The 19,548-nt window shown below is 44.5% G+C and overlaps 1 protein-coding gene across 1 annotated transcript; it reads left to right on the top strand.

Annotated features, from left to right (window-relative positions):
- The first annotated feature begins 644 nt into the window (after positions 1-644).
- On the top strand, positions 645-15,948 carry LOC146179317 (neuronal acetylcholine receptor subunit beta-3-like). Its single transcript, XM_084578965.1, has 7 exons — positions 645-804; positions 2,041-2,085; positions 5,094-5,206; positions 8,457-8,559; positions 8,985-9,142; positions 12,008-12,267; positions 14,157-15,948. Exons 1-7 carry the CDS (start codon positions 646-648, stop codon positions 14,441-14,443), a joined length of 1,125 nt encoding a protein of 374 aa, XP_084435091.1. The 5' UTR covers position 645; the 3' UTR covers positions 14,444-15,948.
- Positions 15,949-19,548: the final 3,600 nt, after the last annotated feature.

Below are 19,548 nucleotides of genomic sequence, written 5' to 3'. Positions count from 1 at the left end.
ACAGCCCGGCTCGGCCTTTTCTCTGCCCACCGCCTCCCCGACAAGTTACGGCTGAGACGTCGCAGCATCAATGATGGCTCGATTGACGCGCGCAGGACCGTTGTTACTCTTCTGGTTTTTTCTACTCTGGAGAAAAGGTAAACAGGCAGTTTGTTTCTGTTTATCTCGCGTGATTGCTGCTTACGCTGCTCAGCCTCTATTTCAGCACATTTTTTTTTTACTTCAATAATAATTAAGGTTAAGTCAGATTAGGTAATTTTAAGTTAGGAAAAAAAGAGAAGATATTATAATTATTTTACCCTGAGTGGACACGTGTGGGAGGGTATGTAATGAGCTGAAAAATAATATTAGAAAGGAGTCTATTAACACATACCGCACATGGGATGTAGGCGTGAGTGTAATTAGTGATTAAATTCCCTCCCTGCTTGTTATCGGGGGGCGGCTATAGAGAAAAACTGTCCTATACGTAGTGAAATGTTTCGTGCACTTAGTACGAAGCACCAAGCTGGCAACATACAAGCTCGAGCCATAGGACACTGGGTATAACATTTATAAAGAAAGTGGTCTGAAGGAACAAAATGTAATAATTCAGTGAACGCTCTTCTAATGTGTTAGGTCTGACTGGAACTTTGGTTCGTAGCGGCCATGGGAATGAGCGGCGATATTCTGAAAAACAATGATTTGTGGCGCCTCCGAAACGACCTGCTCGGAAAGGGCTACGACCCAGGCACGCGACCCGCTTCTCACGCCAACCACACTACGCAGGTTACTGTCCACATGGACATCCTCAACGGCCCCCATCTGGTGAGTATTTGGGCCTTTAGTGCGTACGTTGGCTGAAGAGCAAACAGGTTGTGCGTTTTATTGACTTTGCAGATTTTTATTGCAGAAACTATGATAGATTCGACTGTGCAGTCTGAGCAGATGGGTTGCACAAGGTGGGCATCATATGTGGGATAACGCCTTATGATTAGACTAGTATTTAGCAACAGTAAGAAACATGCTCATATTTTTGGATTTTATAGTGTGCTCTTAATTATAGGTATTCAAGGCCATCAAGTGAGCATCTTCAATGTTCTCGATCAGGGACGCGAATTCGGAAAAACGCATTTCAAGCGCACTCGTAAAGTTGGTGTTCCTCATTTGGCATTTATGAAATGGCATGCTCAGTCTTCTGATGCATCAAATACATGCGTCGTTTATGCGTTTGATGATACATTTGCATCGCGTGCAGCGATGCTGTTACAAATATGCAATGCGGAAAAGCCCTCTACATAAGCCTGACATTCTGAACTACTTCCGACCCGCCGCGATTATGCAGTGGTTAGGTCGCTAGACTTCTGTGCCCTAGGACGTGGATCCAATTTCGGTTGCGGCGGCCGCGCTTTTCGATGGAGGCGAAAAGAAAGGTGCTGGCGGGCTGTGCGGTGTCAGTTCGAGTTAAAGAACCCTCCGGTGATCAAAATATCCGGTGCCCTCCACTACGGCGTATTTCATAGCCTAGTTGCTTTGGGACACTAAACCCCCCAAACCAAACTAAAAAACTAATCCTTTATTTGTCCTACCATATCTCACGTATGTGTCCAGTAACATACAGTCGTATGCTGTCATATTATGTGTGAAAGCCCACCAGAAATAAAGCTCCTCTTTAGCAGATGCGTAAAAACATTCCTTTGTTGTCTGAAAGTAGCGTCTCTGACTCGACATACAAGTGTCCCGGAGTGTTCTTTTTAAATCTCACACTACCACCTCTAATGTGTTACCCTGTCATATGCACTTCACACACCCTGGCGACTGATAATTTAATTGATTAATTTATTTTAACTTTGAATTGATTAATTTAAGTGATCGCCATGTCGTCTGCATTCTATGCCACCTCCCGGGAACATGGTCGCGATTTTTCGTCCACAAGGCCTACAATGCGGAGGCCGAATTTGGTGCATAACGGGAACTTTAACGCTGTCACTTTATTTAATTGAGCCATTTTGATTTACACTCTGGATTTTTTTCTTCCCTCGACGCATGTTGTTTGCTGGGCAGCATCCAGACAAAGAACTGTTCGAAGCAGAGGTTGCTTTATGCATGGTAAGTATACCTCCCAGCAGAAGCACAATCATCATTATCATTAACAGCCAGGATATATTCTCTGTTGTGTCGAAGCCTCTTCTACTGATCATTACCACAGATCATTTTCAGTCCCTGATTACCTGCTCAGTATCTTGACGTCGAGTCACAATCGCAAATAATCCTGATCAGACCGTGCTGGCAGAAACTGAACGGGATATGCACCATGCGGTATCCCGATGGTGCGTGCAGAAATTTTGATTTATTACGTTTATATTTTAAGCTTTATACACCTGAAGTCAAGTTCAGACTCTCAGCGATTGATTCTGTTCCTGATACGGTGAGGCCAATAGTGATTTTCCGAACCATGCCCCTTCTACTCCCCACTGAAAAACGAAAAGTTATGCGAGTCAATAGCCTCACAAAATCTCATCAAATCACATACTCTCATACGGTGCACATCATTATCATAAAATATATTCTATAAATTATGTTAATGTACAAGAAACTATGATACCTTATGCAATTATATGTAGGGTTGTTCGTTTTCGGGTAAAACCCGATTTTACCCGATTTTTGCACCCCGAGCGTGTTCCTAAAATATCGGGTAAAACCCGATTTTTCCCGATTTCTGAAACAACTGTGCCCACGGAATTGCTGTGCCTCCAGTTGGTGCGCAACCGAGAAGCGGCCAAAGCGGCGCCGATAGACAGACAATCGTTGATGGGAAGAAAACGAAAGACATTGGATGATTGGTGCAAAGAACACGAGAATTTGCAGACTACAAGAAAAGACTCTGAAGGCAGCCGCGCGCTGGTGTGCAAGTACTGCAACACCGAGATGGTCATCGATCCAGCGAAGAAGCCCTACGACCGAATTCGCGAGCATCTCGCGTCGTCGCGTCATAAGAAGTTGAAGATGGCGGTCCAAGAAGCTGAAAAGGCGAGAACATCTCAGCCAAAGCTCTTCGATGTTTCCTGTAGGCAGCGTGCGAAAGAAAATGAAGCGGATGGCGTGATTCACGACTTCGTTCGTGCCCTGGCGTACAGTGGAATCAGCATGCATCAGGCGGACGGACCTCTGGGGGATTTTGTACGCAAATACTGCAAGGCTGCTAAAACCATGCCGACTGGACAGCGACTTCGGATTAAATACCTGAAAGAAGCTTTTGACAAGGACATGGCGAAAATCCGTGATGATATGCAAGCCGTTAAATTGAGTGTTATCGTCGACGAATCTCCTGACATAACCGGAGTGCCTACCATTAACACTCTGATGTGCTATTATAGTCAAAAAGCAAAAAAGAAGCAGGTTTGTTTAGTCGACGTCGACAGAGTTCATGCTTCGAACAGCTACACAGTGGCCCGGGTAGTCGGCAAGGCTCTCCTTACTGTGGGCAAGACGTGGAAGGATGTTGTAGCCGTAGCCAAAGATTCCGCGGAGTACATGCGAAAAATGGTACGTGAGATCTGCGAAGCTGAACCGATCTACATCTTGCATGTAAAGGACTTAGCCCATTTGATCCATGTGAGCGTTGACCATGCGATTTCGTCACCTTGCGTGTCTGATGTTCGATCCGCAGTGATCAAGTTTAGAGCATTATTTAAGCACGCTAACAAGCTGCACCAAAAGTACATCGAAATATGTGCCTCTAATAGTCTGTTTGGCGCTGATGCAAAGAAGCCTCCTTCTGTAGTTCCGAACAGATGGCAAAGCTTCTACAAAGCGCTTGTTGTCGTCATAGAAATGTGGAGCTCATTAACAGAACTTGTTGAATGCTCGCATGATAGCACCAAAGCGGAAGCTATTTGAACGATACTTTCTGAAAAAGAGGTTCTTTATGCAAAGGCAGTCTTAATGAGAGATGCACTCGAGCCTCTTTTAGATGTCCAGAAAACGCTTGAAAGAGGAGAACTCCTCATGCCAAGCTTCGACCACCTCGTAAACGTCAAGCTACAGCAGACTGTCAACGAGCTTTCCACGACGATCGGTAAAAGTGATCGGGCGAAAGGTGTTTTGACTATGTTGCCTAAAAGCAGTGCCATATTAGTAAAAACTTGTTGTGAAGAGTTTTGCGCCAAACTCTCCACAAAATCGGACTGCACTTTGAAACGGAACGTCTCAGACAAAGAAGAAAACCAGTTGACATTGTGGAAACTGGGAGCTGTACTCGATCCGTTCCAGAAGCGGCTGCTGAGTCAGTCGTTTGATGACTACCGACCTCGCTTTAATTCCGTGATGGACGATGTAGGCTCGCTTCACGAGTGCTTGCTGGAAGCAAGCCCCACGAATGAAGCTGTTGAAGTGATGGACTTTTGGAACGACGCAACTGTGCGTTACCCAAGTCTAGCATATGCAGCGTTATCATTGTTGGGCCTAGCTAAGGCAGCTGTGACGTTGAGCGAACGTTCTCTCAGCTAAGGAACCTGCAGAGACCAAACAGTTCTCGTATGGAAACCGAGATTTTGCGCATGCAGATGATTATGTATGTTAATAAGGACGTGTAGAACGTCGATGACCAGCCCTCGTGAATAAAATGTTTCTTTCCTTAAAACTGACCGTTGCCTCTCACTGCGAGTAATAATTAATTACCAAAGAAACGCCAAATTTTGCAATAGTTTCTTGAAAGCAGCCAAAAATCTAGCCCTAATTGTTACTCATCGGTTAGAGCAAATCGATTAAATTATTAGTTTGCAAATTTAACCCGATAAAACCCGAAATGCGGAATTTTCCCACGAAAAACCCGATTTCTCCCCTATTATCAAGCCGAAAAATAACGCCCGATTTTTACCCCCCGAATTTGAAAAAATATAAAACCCGAAAACGAATAACATGTGACTTGAATGTGATTTCTTACGTGAATTGAGTGAGATTGTGTGAGAAAATGTGAGGTTATTGCCTCATACAATTTTTTCAGTAGGGCTGTGCTTCAACAAATGAGGCATTCGCTCTTTCCTCAAGATGCGTGTAGCCAGCGCGATTGCAATGAGTGCTCTGGGCGTTGACTGACTGCTCGTCTTTTATTACAGAGGTGGAACGATACACGCCTTCAGTGGAACGAATCCGACTACGGAGGGCAATATTACATGAGTGTGGAGACGGAAGCCATCTGGAGGCCGGCGTTATATATGATATCGCCTTGGTATTGCGATGTCTTTTTTATTCCTTTTGCTCACTTTGTAGCCTTCAAAATTCGATGCCCAAGCTTTATTTATTTGCGAGTTTCTTACGTGGAATGTTGGTTATCGCTGTTGTTGGCTTCAGGATAGAAATGTTCTGCATAGCAAACGTTTTTGAGGAATATGTTGCGATATCATAAATTCATAACAAACTGGATTCCAAGCGAAGGAAAGCGTAGAAGGGGGCGGCAGAACGTTAGGTGGGCGGATAAGTTCGCAGGGGTCAAGTGGATGCAGCTAGCACAGGACCGGGCTAAGTGGAGAAATATGGGAGAGGCCTTCGCCCTGCAGTGGGTATAATCAGGCTGATGATGATGATGATCATACATTCCAACATCATGACCTTAAAGAGAAGCAAAGCACCAAACATTTGATGTTTTAGTTTTATTTTTAGGAAATAGTAACTCTGTGTCTCTAGCTCGGTAGAAAACTCGCCTCGCCACACTGCGGCGGCGCCCTCTCGGTCTCGCCCTTGCAAGTAAAGCGGCTTCCGAGATAGTAGTCTGTACAACCAGTATTTCGGAGGCAACGTGCAAGCACCGAAGGCGGGTACTTTTGCTCGTTATTTCCGGATTTATGAAGGATTAAACATCCGGAATTTCTTATGTGAACTTACTAAGTGTCACATATGCAGTGTCCTTTGATTCCCAGCGTGAGTCATTTTTAATCTATTTCACTCGCGACGTCACATTCAGCGGAACGATGCGGCGGTGTGGTGCTAGAAATTCCCTTGCGTGACGTCATGACTCATGAGGTTTCCGCGGAAGTTTTTACTGGACGCCAGCGAAGGTGTTCACGGTCTCAAAATAACGGCTTGAGAGGCTAGTTGGTGCATCATCGTATTCAGATATGTGGCGCAAACAAAGACAAACACAGGAGAAGATCCACAACACACGCGCACACTATCAACTGTAAGAAGAACCGGAAAACACTTCCTCTTCTACACTCAGGCACGTCTCAACTTCTTCTTCTCATCTTCCTCGTCTTTGCCAAGGGGAAAATGTCACACTCTTCCTCGCAGACCATAACCTTGTCCAAACATGGCGGAAGAGTAGAAGAAAAGAAAGAAGAGATTGGTCACCGCCATGTTTGGACAAGGTTATGGTCTGCGAGGAAGAGTGTGACATTTTCCCCTTGGCAAAGACGAGGAAGATGAGAAGAAGAAGTTGAGACGTGCCTGAGTGTAGAAGAGGAAGTGTTTTCCGGTTCTTCTTACAGTTGATAGTGTGCGCGTGTGTTGTGGATCTTCTCCTGTGTTTGTCTTTGTTTGCGCCACATATCTGAATACGGTGTTCACGGTCGCTAGGGCACTTTTTGTTTCAGCATTAATAAACATCTTCCACGTGACATCGATCTAACTTCACCATCCCATGACGCTTCTTGGAGAATAAAACCCCCATTTTCTCTGGAACGCTCTCGTCAATGGGGCTTAGCGCGTGCTCTGAGCGACAGGTATTGACGAATGAGATAGAAGACGGCACCCGTAGTTACTTTACCAGCTGGTAGTTCCTCGCTCCAAGATTGCCTATTGTGTAATTTTTCATTACAAATGAGCCAGCAGCTGTCTCCGAAGTCCAGTAAATAAAGCAACGTAAATGAAGTGTTGGTGGATGCGTCAACGGCAGCTGTTTTGCAAAGTGCTCTGAGACTTTTTACTTGACAGTTTGTTCCTCGAGCCGCTCATTCTGACTTTACTTCAAAAGAAGAATAATATAGCAAACTAGCGCAGGCGGTGCCTAACAGCTTTCAGTTAATTTCGTAGGGCTACGACACTCCGTGTATTATGAAAGCTTAATCAAACTTAGCTGGCCATGTTAAAGAATCCCAAGTGATCGAAATTTCCCGAGCCTTTCACTACGACCTCTCTCATAACTTGAATCGCTTCGGTACGGAAAGGGTTAAACCTTAAAAATCAAACCTAAATTTAGCTGGGGCATGTGGAATAGCAAGTAGTAGTAGTTGCCGGCCCAGAAAGCTGCAAAGAAAGAAAAAAATTATCCGCAATCGACCTGTAGCTTATATTGCAACACAGATGAAAAACTGAGCTTAACATCATTTCTCAACATACTCCCTTTGTGTTTTAACGTACTCGATCCATCTTTGCACAAGCCTTCTCATGCCAACAGAAAAAACTGTTTTCGGCATAGCAGCGTGCGACGCATGCACTGCCCCTTATATGAGCAGTTTTGGGACCCATCTTGCATATAGGCTTCCGAAACCCAAGACTATTGTGAATAATTTCTTACGCAGAACCATGACTAATTTACGTACAATGTGCCACTTAACCATAGTTCAGTCGTCTGCCTAACTGAGCCATGTCACATGCACGCGCAATGTTGCCCTTATTAAATTTGTGGCTGTTGATCCTCCGGCTAGTTCCTCATTCGTAACAATCGTGCGACCATTTTTTTTAAATTTTCTAGCCTGTTCGTAAACTCTCCGCTGGTGCAAGACACTGTTCACGCATTGTGCTGAAAGTCTATGATGACCCGAGGCCCCTGATCACAAAAAGGAGATCACTGCTTATTGTTAGTTTTAAAACTCTCTGGGAGCAGCCATGACTATCGCAAAGAAATAAAATCAATGGACGAATTATGATCGAAATGCTATAACAGGACCACAAAAACATAACAATAAAATAAACGAGGGCGAAGGCCACTATGAACAACGCAAGAAGAGTTATCTCGAAATGGCAGGTAATGTTTTACTTACCATCGTACATTGGAACGGCGCAAAGGATACGGAGAAATGAAAGAAGAGGTGCAGAAAACGTGCCTACCACTGACTGAGTTTAATGAGAAAAACACCACTATTTATATGCTTGTGCATATCAAGATTATAACTTTGCAAAGAGGTGTTCATTCTGACCCTCTTCTTTCCTGGTGTCTCGTCCTTTGCGCCGTTTAAGTGTATAGCATTAACTAGGCCCCAGCAAGTACTTCTCAAAACGGATTTTAAAAGACGGCAAGCTTTACACGGTGTAGCAGAGAATCGGTTGAACGCGGGCGAGATTAATAAGTGTGTTAGGATACGGAGCGCGGGGCTGACACAGGACAGGGCGATTTAGAGGGAGGTTGCAGAGACCCTTTTTTTCAACGGGCAGTGCACTAATCTAGTACACTATACTTCTGTGCGCGGAGTTTGGTCGATAATGATTATGATGACGACTGCAACGGAAAAGAGTGCTACTTTCTCGGCTTTCCATTTGTGCAGGTCCGATGTGCGCTCGAGTGTCATTTTGAACAGCATGGTCGACGTGGAATCCGCAGGAGTGGTACTCATGTGCTCGGTGACGTCTGTGCAGTCCTTCTGCAACGTATGTCGCATTCCATTGCGTCTGTGTGCTGCAAATGGCGGAAGTTTAAAGCGAGCTCTTCGTAACGATTTCCTTGAATTGGCCTCAAGTTCCGTGGTGCCTTCATATACTGTAACGTGTCTGTGACAGGGTTGACGTAGAACTTGATCCTTTTAGGGTTTTGATTTTTTTTTTCAACTTTTGAGCTCACGAAGCTTTTTCAAAATAAATTCTTCAAAAATGAGACATCGAATGCTATTGTAACCAAATACATTGACTAGAATGTCTTAATGCACTCTATAGCACACTGCGCACAACAAGAAAAGATAAGAATAACGTGCCCGCTGAGAACCGCAGTGTTCGCTCTGGCGTACGACGAATAGCTCGAGTTGGTGATGCCCAATAAATCGGGGCTTATACCGTGCCCCCCCCCTGTCTACCTGCAGGCGGATATGACACACTTTCCAATGGATCGCCACGAATGTGTGATTGAGTACAGCACGATACTGGACGTGGAGAGGGACGTCAACCTCACCGTGGAGACGGTCGGAGCTGGACGGGGGAAGCCGTCGGAGTTCGAGCTATTCACCCTCGTCGGCAAGAGGTGTGTCGCTGTCGGTGCAAGAACTTATCTGACGGTGGCAGATGCCGGTCGTCAACGTCTCCGGTCTTTGCTCATGCCTCTTTCTCACTATCTCTCTCTCTCTCTGTCTGTCTCTGATAATTTCCATTGAACAGTACGCTCAAACCCCTGCAGTATTTACACTATTCGCTCACCTCTCACTTACCCCGGGAGTAAGCTATTACGAGGAACTTCAGGAGAAGCCAGACCCCAAAATTGTCGGTGAAAAAAATTTTTTAACTGCTCCAAATTGTGCCGGAAAAAATAGGAACACACCTAATACCAAAATTATGACGCAACTGTTCTTTGTTTTTTTTTTAATTGGTTCACAGGAAGGGAAAGGCGCAGTAACTGTCACACTTGCTCTGTGGACACCCGAACAGCGCCGTAAGGGAAGGGAGGAAGGTGGGAATGAAAGTGGAAAGAGAGAAAGAGCGGCCGTAGTGAAGGGCTACGGAGTAATTTCGACCACCTGGGGATCTTTAACGTGCGCTGACATACTGTTCTTTGTGCAACATTCAGAATAGTGTCATACCATTTCACTTCCGATTTAGTGTCCAGCTGCTAGTCAGGTTGGAAACTAGTTTGACACAGGGATTCGAACCGACGACTTAAGTTCCTTACATTCTAGACATTTAAATGTAGCATGTAAAAAAATTGTTAGTGTTACCGAGAAGTGAGACAGATATTCCATTTTCCTTTCCCCAAAAGCAAACTCAAAATGGTGGTGTAAAAGGTGTTATGGCTACGTTCATTAGTCATAAACGGGGCATCGGGCTCTCGTTTGGCCTCGTCTCACTTACAGGAACATCCATGAGCACAAAGTATCTAATTTTTTATTACCCTTCATACTTGGGCCATTTGTACCTGCCCAAGGCATGAAGAAAGTCGGTTGGTTGCGCTCCATTCAGTCCGACCGTGCGTTGACAAAACTGGTGTCATTCAGAAAACCCAGATGGCGCTACTAGGTTGAAATTGTCGCCGCGGCCTCGTTTGCATACTCTAAACTAAAGGAGCGGATATAACAAACATGACAACATTAGGAAAAATGCGAATGTTTGTGATTCCAGGATTTTTTACAGGATTTGATACTCAAAAATAATCTATATTATTTCGCCGCTGCAACTGCATACGCGGATATTACAGGACGAGGCGCGGAGGACCACGCTTAGCGCACTTTCACGATTTGTGGATGAGGTATCGTAGCTTTCATAGTGCTGCAAATTAGTCGTGGAATGGAGTACACTGTTAAGGCGAAGTATGAGCGTCCTCCTAATTTTCCCACCTGCTTCCCAGAGACCTTTTAATGTATTGGTAGAGATGTCATTACTGAGTGCGCTGTAGAAGTAGGCGGTAGGATAGTTAGAAAGGATACCAATGAGCTATCTAAGAAGACAGATTGATTAAGAAACGCCAAAGTATGAAAGCTTCCAACCCCATAGACCAGACATAACTGGCAGATCTGTGCGTTAAGTAACAAGGCGGGGAACGTCATCACGGATATGAACAAGATAGTCAAAGTAGCCGAGGAGTTCTATACTGATCTGTACAGTAACCAAAGTAGTCAGGACAATAATGAGATTGGCAGTAGGGAAAAGCAGTCAGACGTTCCGCCAGTGACGAAGGACGAGGTTAATAAAACTTGATAAACTATGAAAAGGGGAAAAGCAGCTGCTGATGATCAGGTAACTGCAGATTTGTTAAAGGGCGGTGGGTATATCGTGCTAGGAAAACTAGCCACCCTATAGTCAGTGTCTGGCGTCATCGATGGCACCAGAACCATAGAGGACGCAAACATCTAATTCATAGAAAGGGGACGCTAATTACTTAAAAAGTTAGACCAGTCAGCTGACTATCTTATACGTATAAACTATTCACTAAGGTAGTCGTATAGAATCATGCAGTCAAGCAAAAGATCACGCAGTTTTCGGAAGGGGTACTCTACTGTCGATCATATCCATACCATCAACCAGGTAATAGAAAAATGCTCGGAATATAATCAGCATTTCTCTCGAAGCCACAATTTCAGCGCACCAGCCAGATTCAGTTGATTATGTAGCTATATACAAAGACAATAATTTCTATATACAATTCCCTTGGCTTAGGTTTGTCACATTAAAGTGTAATATGAGTCAGTATGTTTTCCATGTGGTTTATGTCAACATCGTATGAAACGCACGAAGTAGATGTGGACTACAATATACATGATCTACGCATGTGGAAATATACGGCCTGCGTATGCTCTATAGTAAACATATGGGAACTGGATGAAAGTGATGTCGAAAGCATAGGCTGAAAATACGGAGAAGAGAGATTTACATTAATCTTTCTTTGTCATTAGAACTTCATATTCCCATAATTCCATATGATAGCTCATGTGGACAATTTCGTTTTCCTTGCCTTGTTTTGCCCTAACGACCACCACACTTCGTTCTCTGGTTCGTCACTCCACCCATGTCCCTTTCACATGGACGAACAGGGTCGCTACCCCACCAAACCAACACCTATTCCATACATTATTAATTTAAACAGCGCGAACACGAAGACAAAGGACAAGATAAAATAAAGCCACAGTACAAGCGCTGACTCACAACTATGCCTAAGCCCTTTACTCCAAGGCCCAGAAACCTATTCCATAGCCTCGACTACCATGGCACCTCACCATTGTGCTGCAAAAAATAAAGCAATTGCATATACTGCTCTGCCGAAGGCCCATATGTAGCCGAGCTACCACGTCCCCTATCACGATCCAGGCATCGGTCGTCCTGAAAAAAACCCTCTTTGCACGCTCTGTCCAGTCTCACAAAATTTCTTCTCGTTCATTTCCCTCTCCATGGAACCCGCCAGCAAGATCAAGGACTATGAAGAGTACGGCCGCTACTCGTCCGTAGAATACCGCGTCGTCCTGCAGCGGCGCAACTTGTTCCAGTACTTCACCCTGCTGCTTCCAGCTGTGGCTGTGGTGTGTCTCAGTCTTCTAGTGCTGTGGTTGCCACCTGTCTCGGACAGACGCTTCCTGGTCGCCGGAGCGACGTACCTCACATCGCTCCTGCTGCTGTACCGATCCGACGCTGCAACAGCCGGCTCGACCCAAGTCCCCAAGATTTGTAAGCACCTAGTGGTAGACAGCGCTTTCGCCGTAGAGGTTGCATGACTCCTCATGGGACCTTTGCTTAAAACAAAAACAAAAAAAAAAGCTGATTGCGTGAGACTACTGGGCAATAGGAATTTCATGGCGAGCTTTCAGTTAGTTGCTTCTCCAAAGTGTTAGTTTTTGCTAAAATGCCGCTAGAATGCACGTTCCTTTTGGGCAACCTGGTATTGCTCTTTTTTGCCTTCATCAATATATGCAATGCCGCCACTAAGGCAGCAGCAGACTGTCTATTTATTTATTTATTTATTTATTTATTTATTTATTTATTTATTTATTTATTTATTTATTTATTTATTTATTTATTTATTTATTTATTTATTTATTGGTACCTCAAATGCCTAGTAGGAGCGTTACATGAGGGGTCACCACACATCGGGATATTGCAGTGAACCACGGCATACTTAGAGGTGGCGTAACTCTTGTTTGGTCCGGCTGTGCGCACGCTCTCTTACACCGCCGGAATTCTTTTTTTACCTGTCGATATTAGCCCCTTTCCTTTTCTTCGACGCTGTTGTCCTCTTCTTATCCTTAAGTTCCTTCGCTTTTTCCGTCCACTGCAGGCCTGGACACTTATTTCTTCACTTCTCCCTAGCACTCCTTTTATTTGGGACAGCGTCTTCACACTGCGCCACTATCATCAAGAAAGAGGCGTTAATAGATTTCGCTTTAAATCTAGCGCTTTGACCGGACCCATACCTGAAGTTAAGCAGGTTGCCTCTCAGCTCAGGACAGCATGATAAATTTCACTTTTTTTTTTCTTTAAAAGAAATGGCATTTTATTACTGTTTATTGAGGTGGATTCATGTCACGCATTGCATTACAGCATTCATATAGCCAGATATTCTGGACATTTTCGAGGAAGGAGTTTTGAACGTAATTTTGTTATTCGTGTTCTTTAACACCGTAATAACAATAGCCACTGCTGTTGCGGCTCCTTGAGGCAAACGTTTTTATAATCCTTGGCTTAGATCATTCCTACCAGCGTGCGCATAAGAGTATCTTATTATATCCCAAAGTTGCCTCTCTATCAAACCTTTTCTCAGAAACCTGAACTTGGCTCATTGCGTGACCTCAGATAGCGGAAACTTGACTACCGCTTGATTATCGCTCCATGCGAGTGGGAGTCTGGGTTGGACATTTTATTAGCGATGAACAAACACCGATTTATACTTTTTTTTTAATGTTGGAAATCAGTTTTATCAGCTTCCTCATTTGTGACGTGCAGCGCCATCGCTACTGTTTACGCCAGGATCTATATTGAAAGGAAATATAGGTAGATAGACAAATTTATTGAAAGGAAAAGGCAGAGAGGTTGGCTGGAATAATTCAAATCTGACCTGCTACTCTGCACTGGGGAAGGGGAAGGGGAAGGAGAGAAGAAAGAAAGATCATGATGGGTGACGATGTGGGAGAAGGCATATGAAATACATATCTACATGCACAGTGCTTACCTTACAAGCGCGAATCAAGTCCGCTGGCGCACAAAAAACGGCAAAGAGCACGTACTGCCTGGACACCCTTCCCCTTGTCCTGCCAAGCGCCCAGCAGCAGTTCCTCCAACAGAGGCCTCTTGTCCAAACGCTTCAAGGAAGCGGCTAGCACACTTCTTTCGCACGCATACGCTGGGCAGATCAATAATATATGGACCACAGTCTCTGGGATGCCACGAGTTGAACATTCCGGCGAGTCCACCTTTCCAATTAAATGTAAGTACTTGCGCGTGAAAGCCACATTTAAACGAAGTCTATGTAGCAAGCATGTTTATGACGCGGAATATTGAAAGGAAACCTTCAGGCATAAATACGTAGGCACAATGTCAATTCCTTATCCGTTCTCTCGCAGCCATTGTACTGAGCACCAGCGTCCTAGTCAACGCCTTGACCATCGTCCTGACCATCGCTAACATGAACCTCGCCCAGTGCCTGCCTAAGTGGAAGCTGCCCGCATTGGTGGGAAAGGTGGCGAGTGTAATCGCCACCGGTGTACCCCTAGTGTGCCCCGGCCTGAGCGCCTCCTCTGAATCTTCTGCCCCGGATTCTGCCGACCAGACTGCCCGTGTTGTGACCCGAGCCCTTGACCGCTTATTTTTTGTCGCGAGCTTAGTAGCTTTTATTGCTATCATTGTCTAAAGGAGGCGACTTTATTGAGCTCTTGCGTTAACAGTCATCGGGATATTATTAGCAAATAACCGTGGTGGCGGCTGCAACCTGTACTGAGCTGTCTATGCTTACATGTTTGGGGATAAGCGTTGCCATATTTGTGAACGCATTTTTCTGTTAAGACATTAGCTCACTTTCGCAGCATCAGTTTGCGATAATTACTGGGTTATGTTACTGTGTTACCTTCAGCTGTTCGATCATTCACTTATTACCTGAAACTCATGTTGAACAATTCCTCTTTCAGAACACTGAGCTTATCAATAATCTACAGTTGCCATTATTGTGATTGATTTGTTCCGTAATCGCTGCTATGCTCTATTTCTTGCCTTATTTGTCATATTGTCATGTTAAAATTTTGTAAAGTTGTATGACATTCATGTACCCATCTTCTGTATTTCATTTCACACCTTAAGTAGTGCTACTCAACCCATTCAGGGTATTAAATTGATCATGATGATGACGTTAATATCTGAAAGGAATATTCTCCTGCAAAAAGGCTTTACCACCAGAGGAGTAGAAATCTGCGAATTAATAATCAGTCGTTCACACGCTGTTATAAGTGAATGTCCCATCAAGTTTCAATGAACCGTTGCACATTGCATCAAAGTGAGTAATTTGCCACACTTGGTCTCAGGGCTCAGGTAAATTCGAACTACATTATTTTCATCCTAGGACGACAATTAATGTGACCCCGTCGGCGCCCGCGATGTGTTGAACTAATTCGGAATAATGGAAAAGATTAGAGGTCATGAGTGGGGCGGCTTATTTCAGAAGAAAATATAATATTTAATAAATCCATATTACAACAACAGCAGTACTCAAAAGTCGTCAGGACATGTAAGTATGTAAAAGAAAATTGTGCTGGAAGAAATATTGGAGTAATTAGTCGGCAATCGAACCCGTGACAATCATGGCACGAAGGAGCCTTTTCTGTTAGTACATATGCGTATACAGTCAAAAAGAAATATCTCTTACACGCCCCAACCTCTAATCACTCGGCTGCACAATTCAAGCCCGCCACATCTTCACACTTCACTACCATCATCAGCTTTACAGTGCTGGCGGGAGCATACGTGTGTCAAGATAACACAGTCTGCTAAGAAAAATAGTACACCGCATCTGAGACATCCCCGTACAAACGCGCGCTACGCTTGAGATCTATAATCGTATTGATTCGACATGTCTGCCGACACACGCTTCCTTCATGATAGTTTTCAGTCGTGAAAATCCCGTCACACAGAGACACCAAACCGCAGCCCAGGTGACCTCAACAGGCACAACGTTAATTGTTTACAGTGATATTTCAATGTCCTTGAGCGTTCTTTGCAATAGGCCCCATGATAACATATCACTTTGGCGCAAAACAATATTTTATGGCCGCTGAGCTAATGCACGGGTGAGAACTCACTGTCCATGGCATACACATCTCTTCAACGTTTTGACAAGACTTGATGGCCAGAATCAATGTGTACCATTTAAGGAACTATTTGTGGCAGATTGAATGCATATTCGCTTAGCTCGCTTTAAAAAAAAAAAAATCACTGATGAGGCGACTGATACTATGGTACAGGGCGCGAAAACTCAGTAACAGCCATGATAACTGCCCTCTGGAAAGGTTACACAGGTGGTACAGACAAAGCAAGGAAATTGAAAGCGTCCCTCCTTACACAACCCCCGTAAGGACCTGTCACGAACCAGTCCAGCCGGATCGAATGGATATGACAAATGAGCCCCTTGGCGCCTAATGGGCGCAGATACTAAGTATATATAGTTTGTTGATTTAAAAAAAAAATAACACAGACACTTAAGACTGCTCACATGTGACAATGCAAAAACATTGCGGCACTTTGCATCACCTTACTTTGTAAAGAGCAGAGTCATGCTGTGTTGCATTATTAATACTATTTATGAGTCACGACTATGCGTAATGTTTGTACAAATTTGTGTAGCTTACATGTATATTGCACCTTAAATTTGTAAATTGCTCAGTCATAATGTGGCAAACTAATGAATCTCCGGCCACTTGCCACAGGCATATTCTGTGTTATCGACGGCGCCACCAGTTTCTCTGTTTGCATTAACACGTGATGTAAACGGATGCGTAAAGAAATGAAAAATGCCTGCTCTTCCAGACTGGAGAGACAGATACGATTTGTCATGGGCACTCGACCTGGCTCTTATCAATAGGCGCATGACAAGTATGCGAATATGATGTGCAGTTTTGTTTCGTCATCTCCAGGTACAGCACAAAAGAAGAGTGGTCATTTTGCCCCTATTTGTTGGTCTTCCGGTAGAGACAGGTGTTGATAGCCTCAGTGTAGTGCATCTGTAATGAGTTTGGGTATATTCATGCGCTGAGGCCACCCGAGCTATCTACTGACACGATCAGGCACAACCAGTTTTGCAGTGTCTGGGTATTAGCAACACCGTCTTTATCGTACAATGCAGGCCGTAGGCAAATTTTGGGACCAAGAATATTCTGCAGAATTGTGCCGGAGCAGACACTGAGTGTTCGCTATACCGGTCCAATCCCATGCTTGTCGCTTCAGTGAAGAGGCGTGTAAATACCAGTAATCTGCACTCTTACAAACTTTATGCACAGTGCTCTTAAGCACTGGCACCAAATTACTAGGCCTCATGCCACATTGGCCCAACCTCGGCCACGGAGGCTCGTTCATACGACTGAGTTGATTTGGTTTGGTTTGTGGGGTTTAACATCCCAAAGTGGCTCAGACTATGAGAGACGCCGTAGTGGAGGACTCCAGAAATTTCTACCACCTGGGGTTCCTTCATGCGCACTGAGACTTCAAATGCACACAGGTGCTTTGCTTTTCGCCTCCATCGAAAAGCGGTCGCCGCGGCTGGGATTCGATCCTGCATCCTTGGGCACAGTAGTCGAGCGCCCTAACCACTGTACCACCACAGCGGGGCATAGGCCTTGCTGGAAGCGATGTTTTATGTAATGTTGCGTGGTCTTTCATATAGTTCATATAACATATAGTTCCTCACTGCTGTGTATTAACGGATATGCACGAAATCAGACAGGCGCTAATTCAGGAAATACCCCTTCAATGGGGCCTTTGACGTTGGTATAAATAAATAAATAAGAATTAAGCGAGAATCAGAAATTTCGTATTGATTACAAAGCGCTAATGAAAGCGTACCCTTAGAGGCGGAGCTTACGTGTCCCGCCAATTGTTTGACACCGGGGCGCTTCTCTAAAAAACAAAACCCACAGTATAAACAAACAGAGGACGAGAACATATACTTAGCAGAATTCCAGGCAGACAGAGAAGGTGGAAGAATAAAATTTATTAACTGGTGAAAAAAGTAGACCTAAAGAAAGGAAGCTGTATGAAATAAACTACAGGTTCAGCATGGTCAAACCTAAACGAACCCGTTATTTAGGGGAAAAAATTGGAATAGGGGCTCCCCGTAAACTACTCTTTTATAGCCGCCTATATCAGAATAGGTATGGGGACTAATGTCCCTGTTATATGAAGACTAGCATCCTTCCTAATCCTCACTGCGTGGAATTTTGAAGGCCAACCGGATCTACGAAAACGCATAAGAGTATGTGCTCCTCGAGATAGCAGTGGGAGTCCCTGCTGGCAAGCTCTCACCTGAGAGAAAAACTTAAACTGGTCTAGTAGGTCGCGAAGGCTACGAGAGATGGTGGAGACCTTGACGGAGTACCCAACACGCTATCCAATTGAATGCTTTGGTGACGTCCAGTATTAATGTGCTCAGAAACACTCCAAGGATGTCCCAAGTCGAGTAACGAAACCTGATTGGGTAAGCTGTTTTGTGACGTCATTTATGCAAATGACGTCATTAGCCATTGTCATCTACACTTTAGCAGCTTGTATCTTGTAGTTGCCATAGTAACCACCAGGACTATAGCAGGCGCCGCTTTAATCTCGCGGCTTCAAAAAAAAAAAAAAATCACGAACATGCATATGGCAGGTTGGGGTTGTCAGGTGGCAAGGATACGCACTGTTTGGTGGCAAGCTGTGTGACGTCACGGGACCAGGTGGCATTGTAGAGTTAGAATGAGGTGCCAGCTCGGGCACTCCTTCCATATTGAAGGGTGAGATAAGAAATTAACACCGTCGTACATCATGCGCCATCACGCTGATTGGCTAAGCTGTTTCGCGACGTCACAATCGCGCGGCTTCGCACAGATAATTCAAACTAAGGCCGGTATAGATTAGCCTGGGACTGACCAATGACTGACCTTCACTTGAACTTTGATTCAACCCTTGGCCTCGACCTAAACCATGAACCCAACCAGTACTGGCCTGCAGACTATCAGCTGTGTAACCGAGGTGAGGCTCTAGTGATTTTTTTCCTTTATTCGTTCAGTAAATTAATGGTACAGTGCGGGGCCAACATCATAATGTGAAAAGATGAACAAAAGCAAGAACAGATAAGAGGCAACAAGTGCAGTAATCATAAAGCACCCTCTCAGCTCTATTTTAAACATAGATAATAGCGTCAGCCCGACCAGCAGTCGAATTACTATAGTAAAATTGAAGCTGTTTATTTACCTTCCATGCTGTGTGCATCCTTCAAGCCCCAAGATGCAAGGTCGTGCTTGAGGCGCCCAATGAGTGATAGATTGCGCATGCCGGAGTTCAGAATTTCATTTCAGAGCATAATGAGTTAGCAGCCTTTTTTTTTTATTTCACGCTCGTCTTCCGCTGGCTGGTGGCTCCATCACAAAAGAAAGAACTACTGCTCCTTTGTTGTACGCAGGCGACATCGACCGACTGGGCGGAGGCTGTGTTTGCAGCTGGCTGCGTACCACTTAGCAACACGTCTCCACAATAATGTACCGCGCGGGTTTTCTCGGCTCTTTTATCCGTTGACTGAATCATGCATTTTACTTTTGCAAAGAGAAATGCAGCACTGTCTGTCCAATTATTGCAGTAATTGCTTCAAAAAACAGTTCTACAATGCTCAACAATTTGGATAAATAGGGCACTATGCCGGAATAAATATTGAAGAAATTTTGAGTAGGTGGACACTGTCGGTTAGGGAAATAGTGTAATTACGGGACAACAATGCGGATG

Source organism: Amblyomma maculatum, chromosome 9 (genome assembly GCF_055883805.1).
Source record: "Amblyomma maculatum isolate TAMU_Amacu chromosome 9, ASM5588380v1, whole genome shotgun sequence".
NCBI lineage: Eukaryota > Metazoa > Arthropoda > Arachnida > Ixodida > Ixodidae > Amblyomma > Amblyomma maculatum.
Note: the sequence above shows the minus strand (reverse complement) of the source record. Positions and strands in the feature narration are given on the sequence as shown.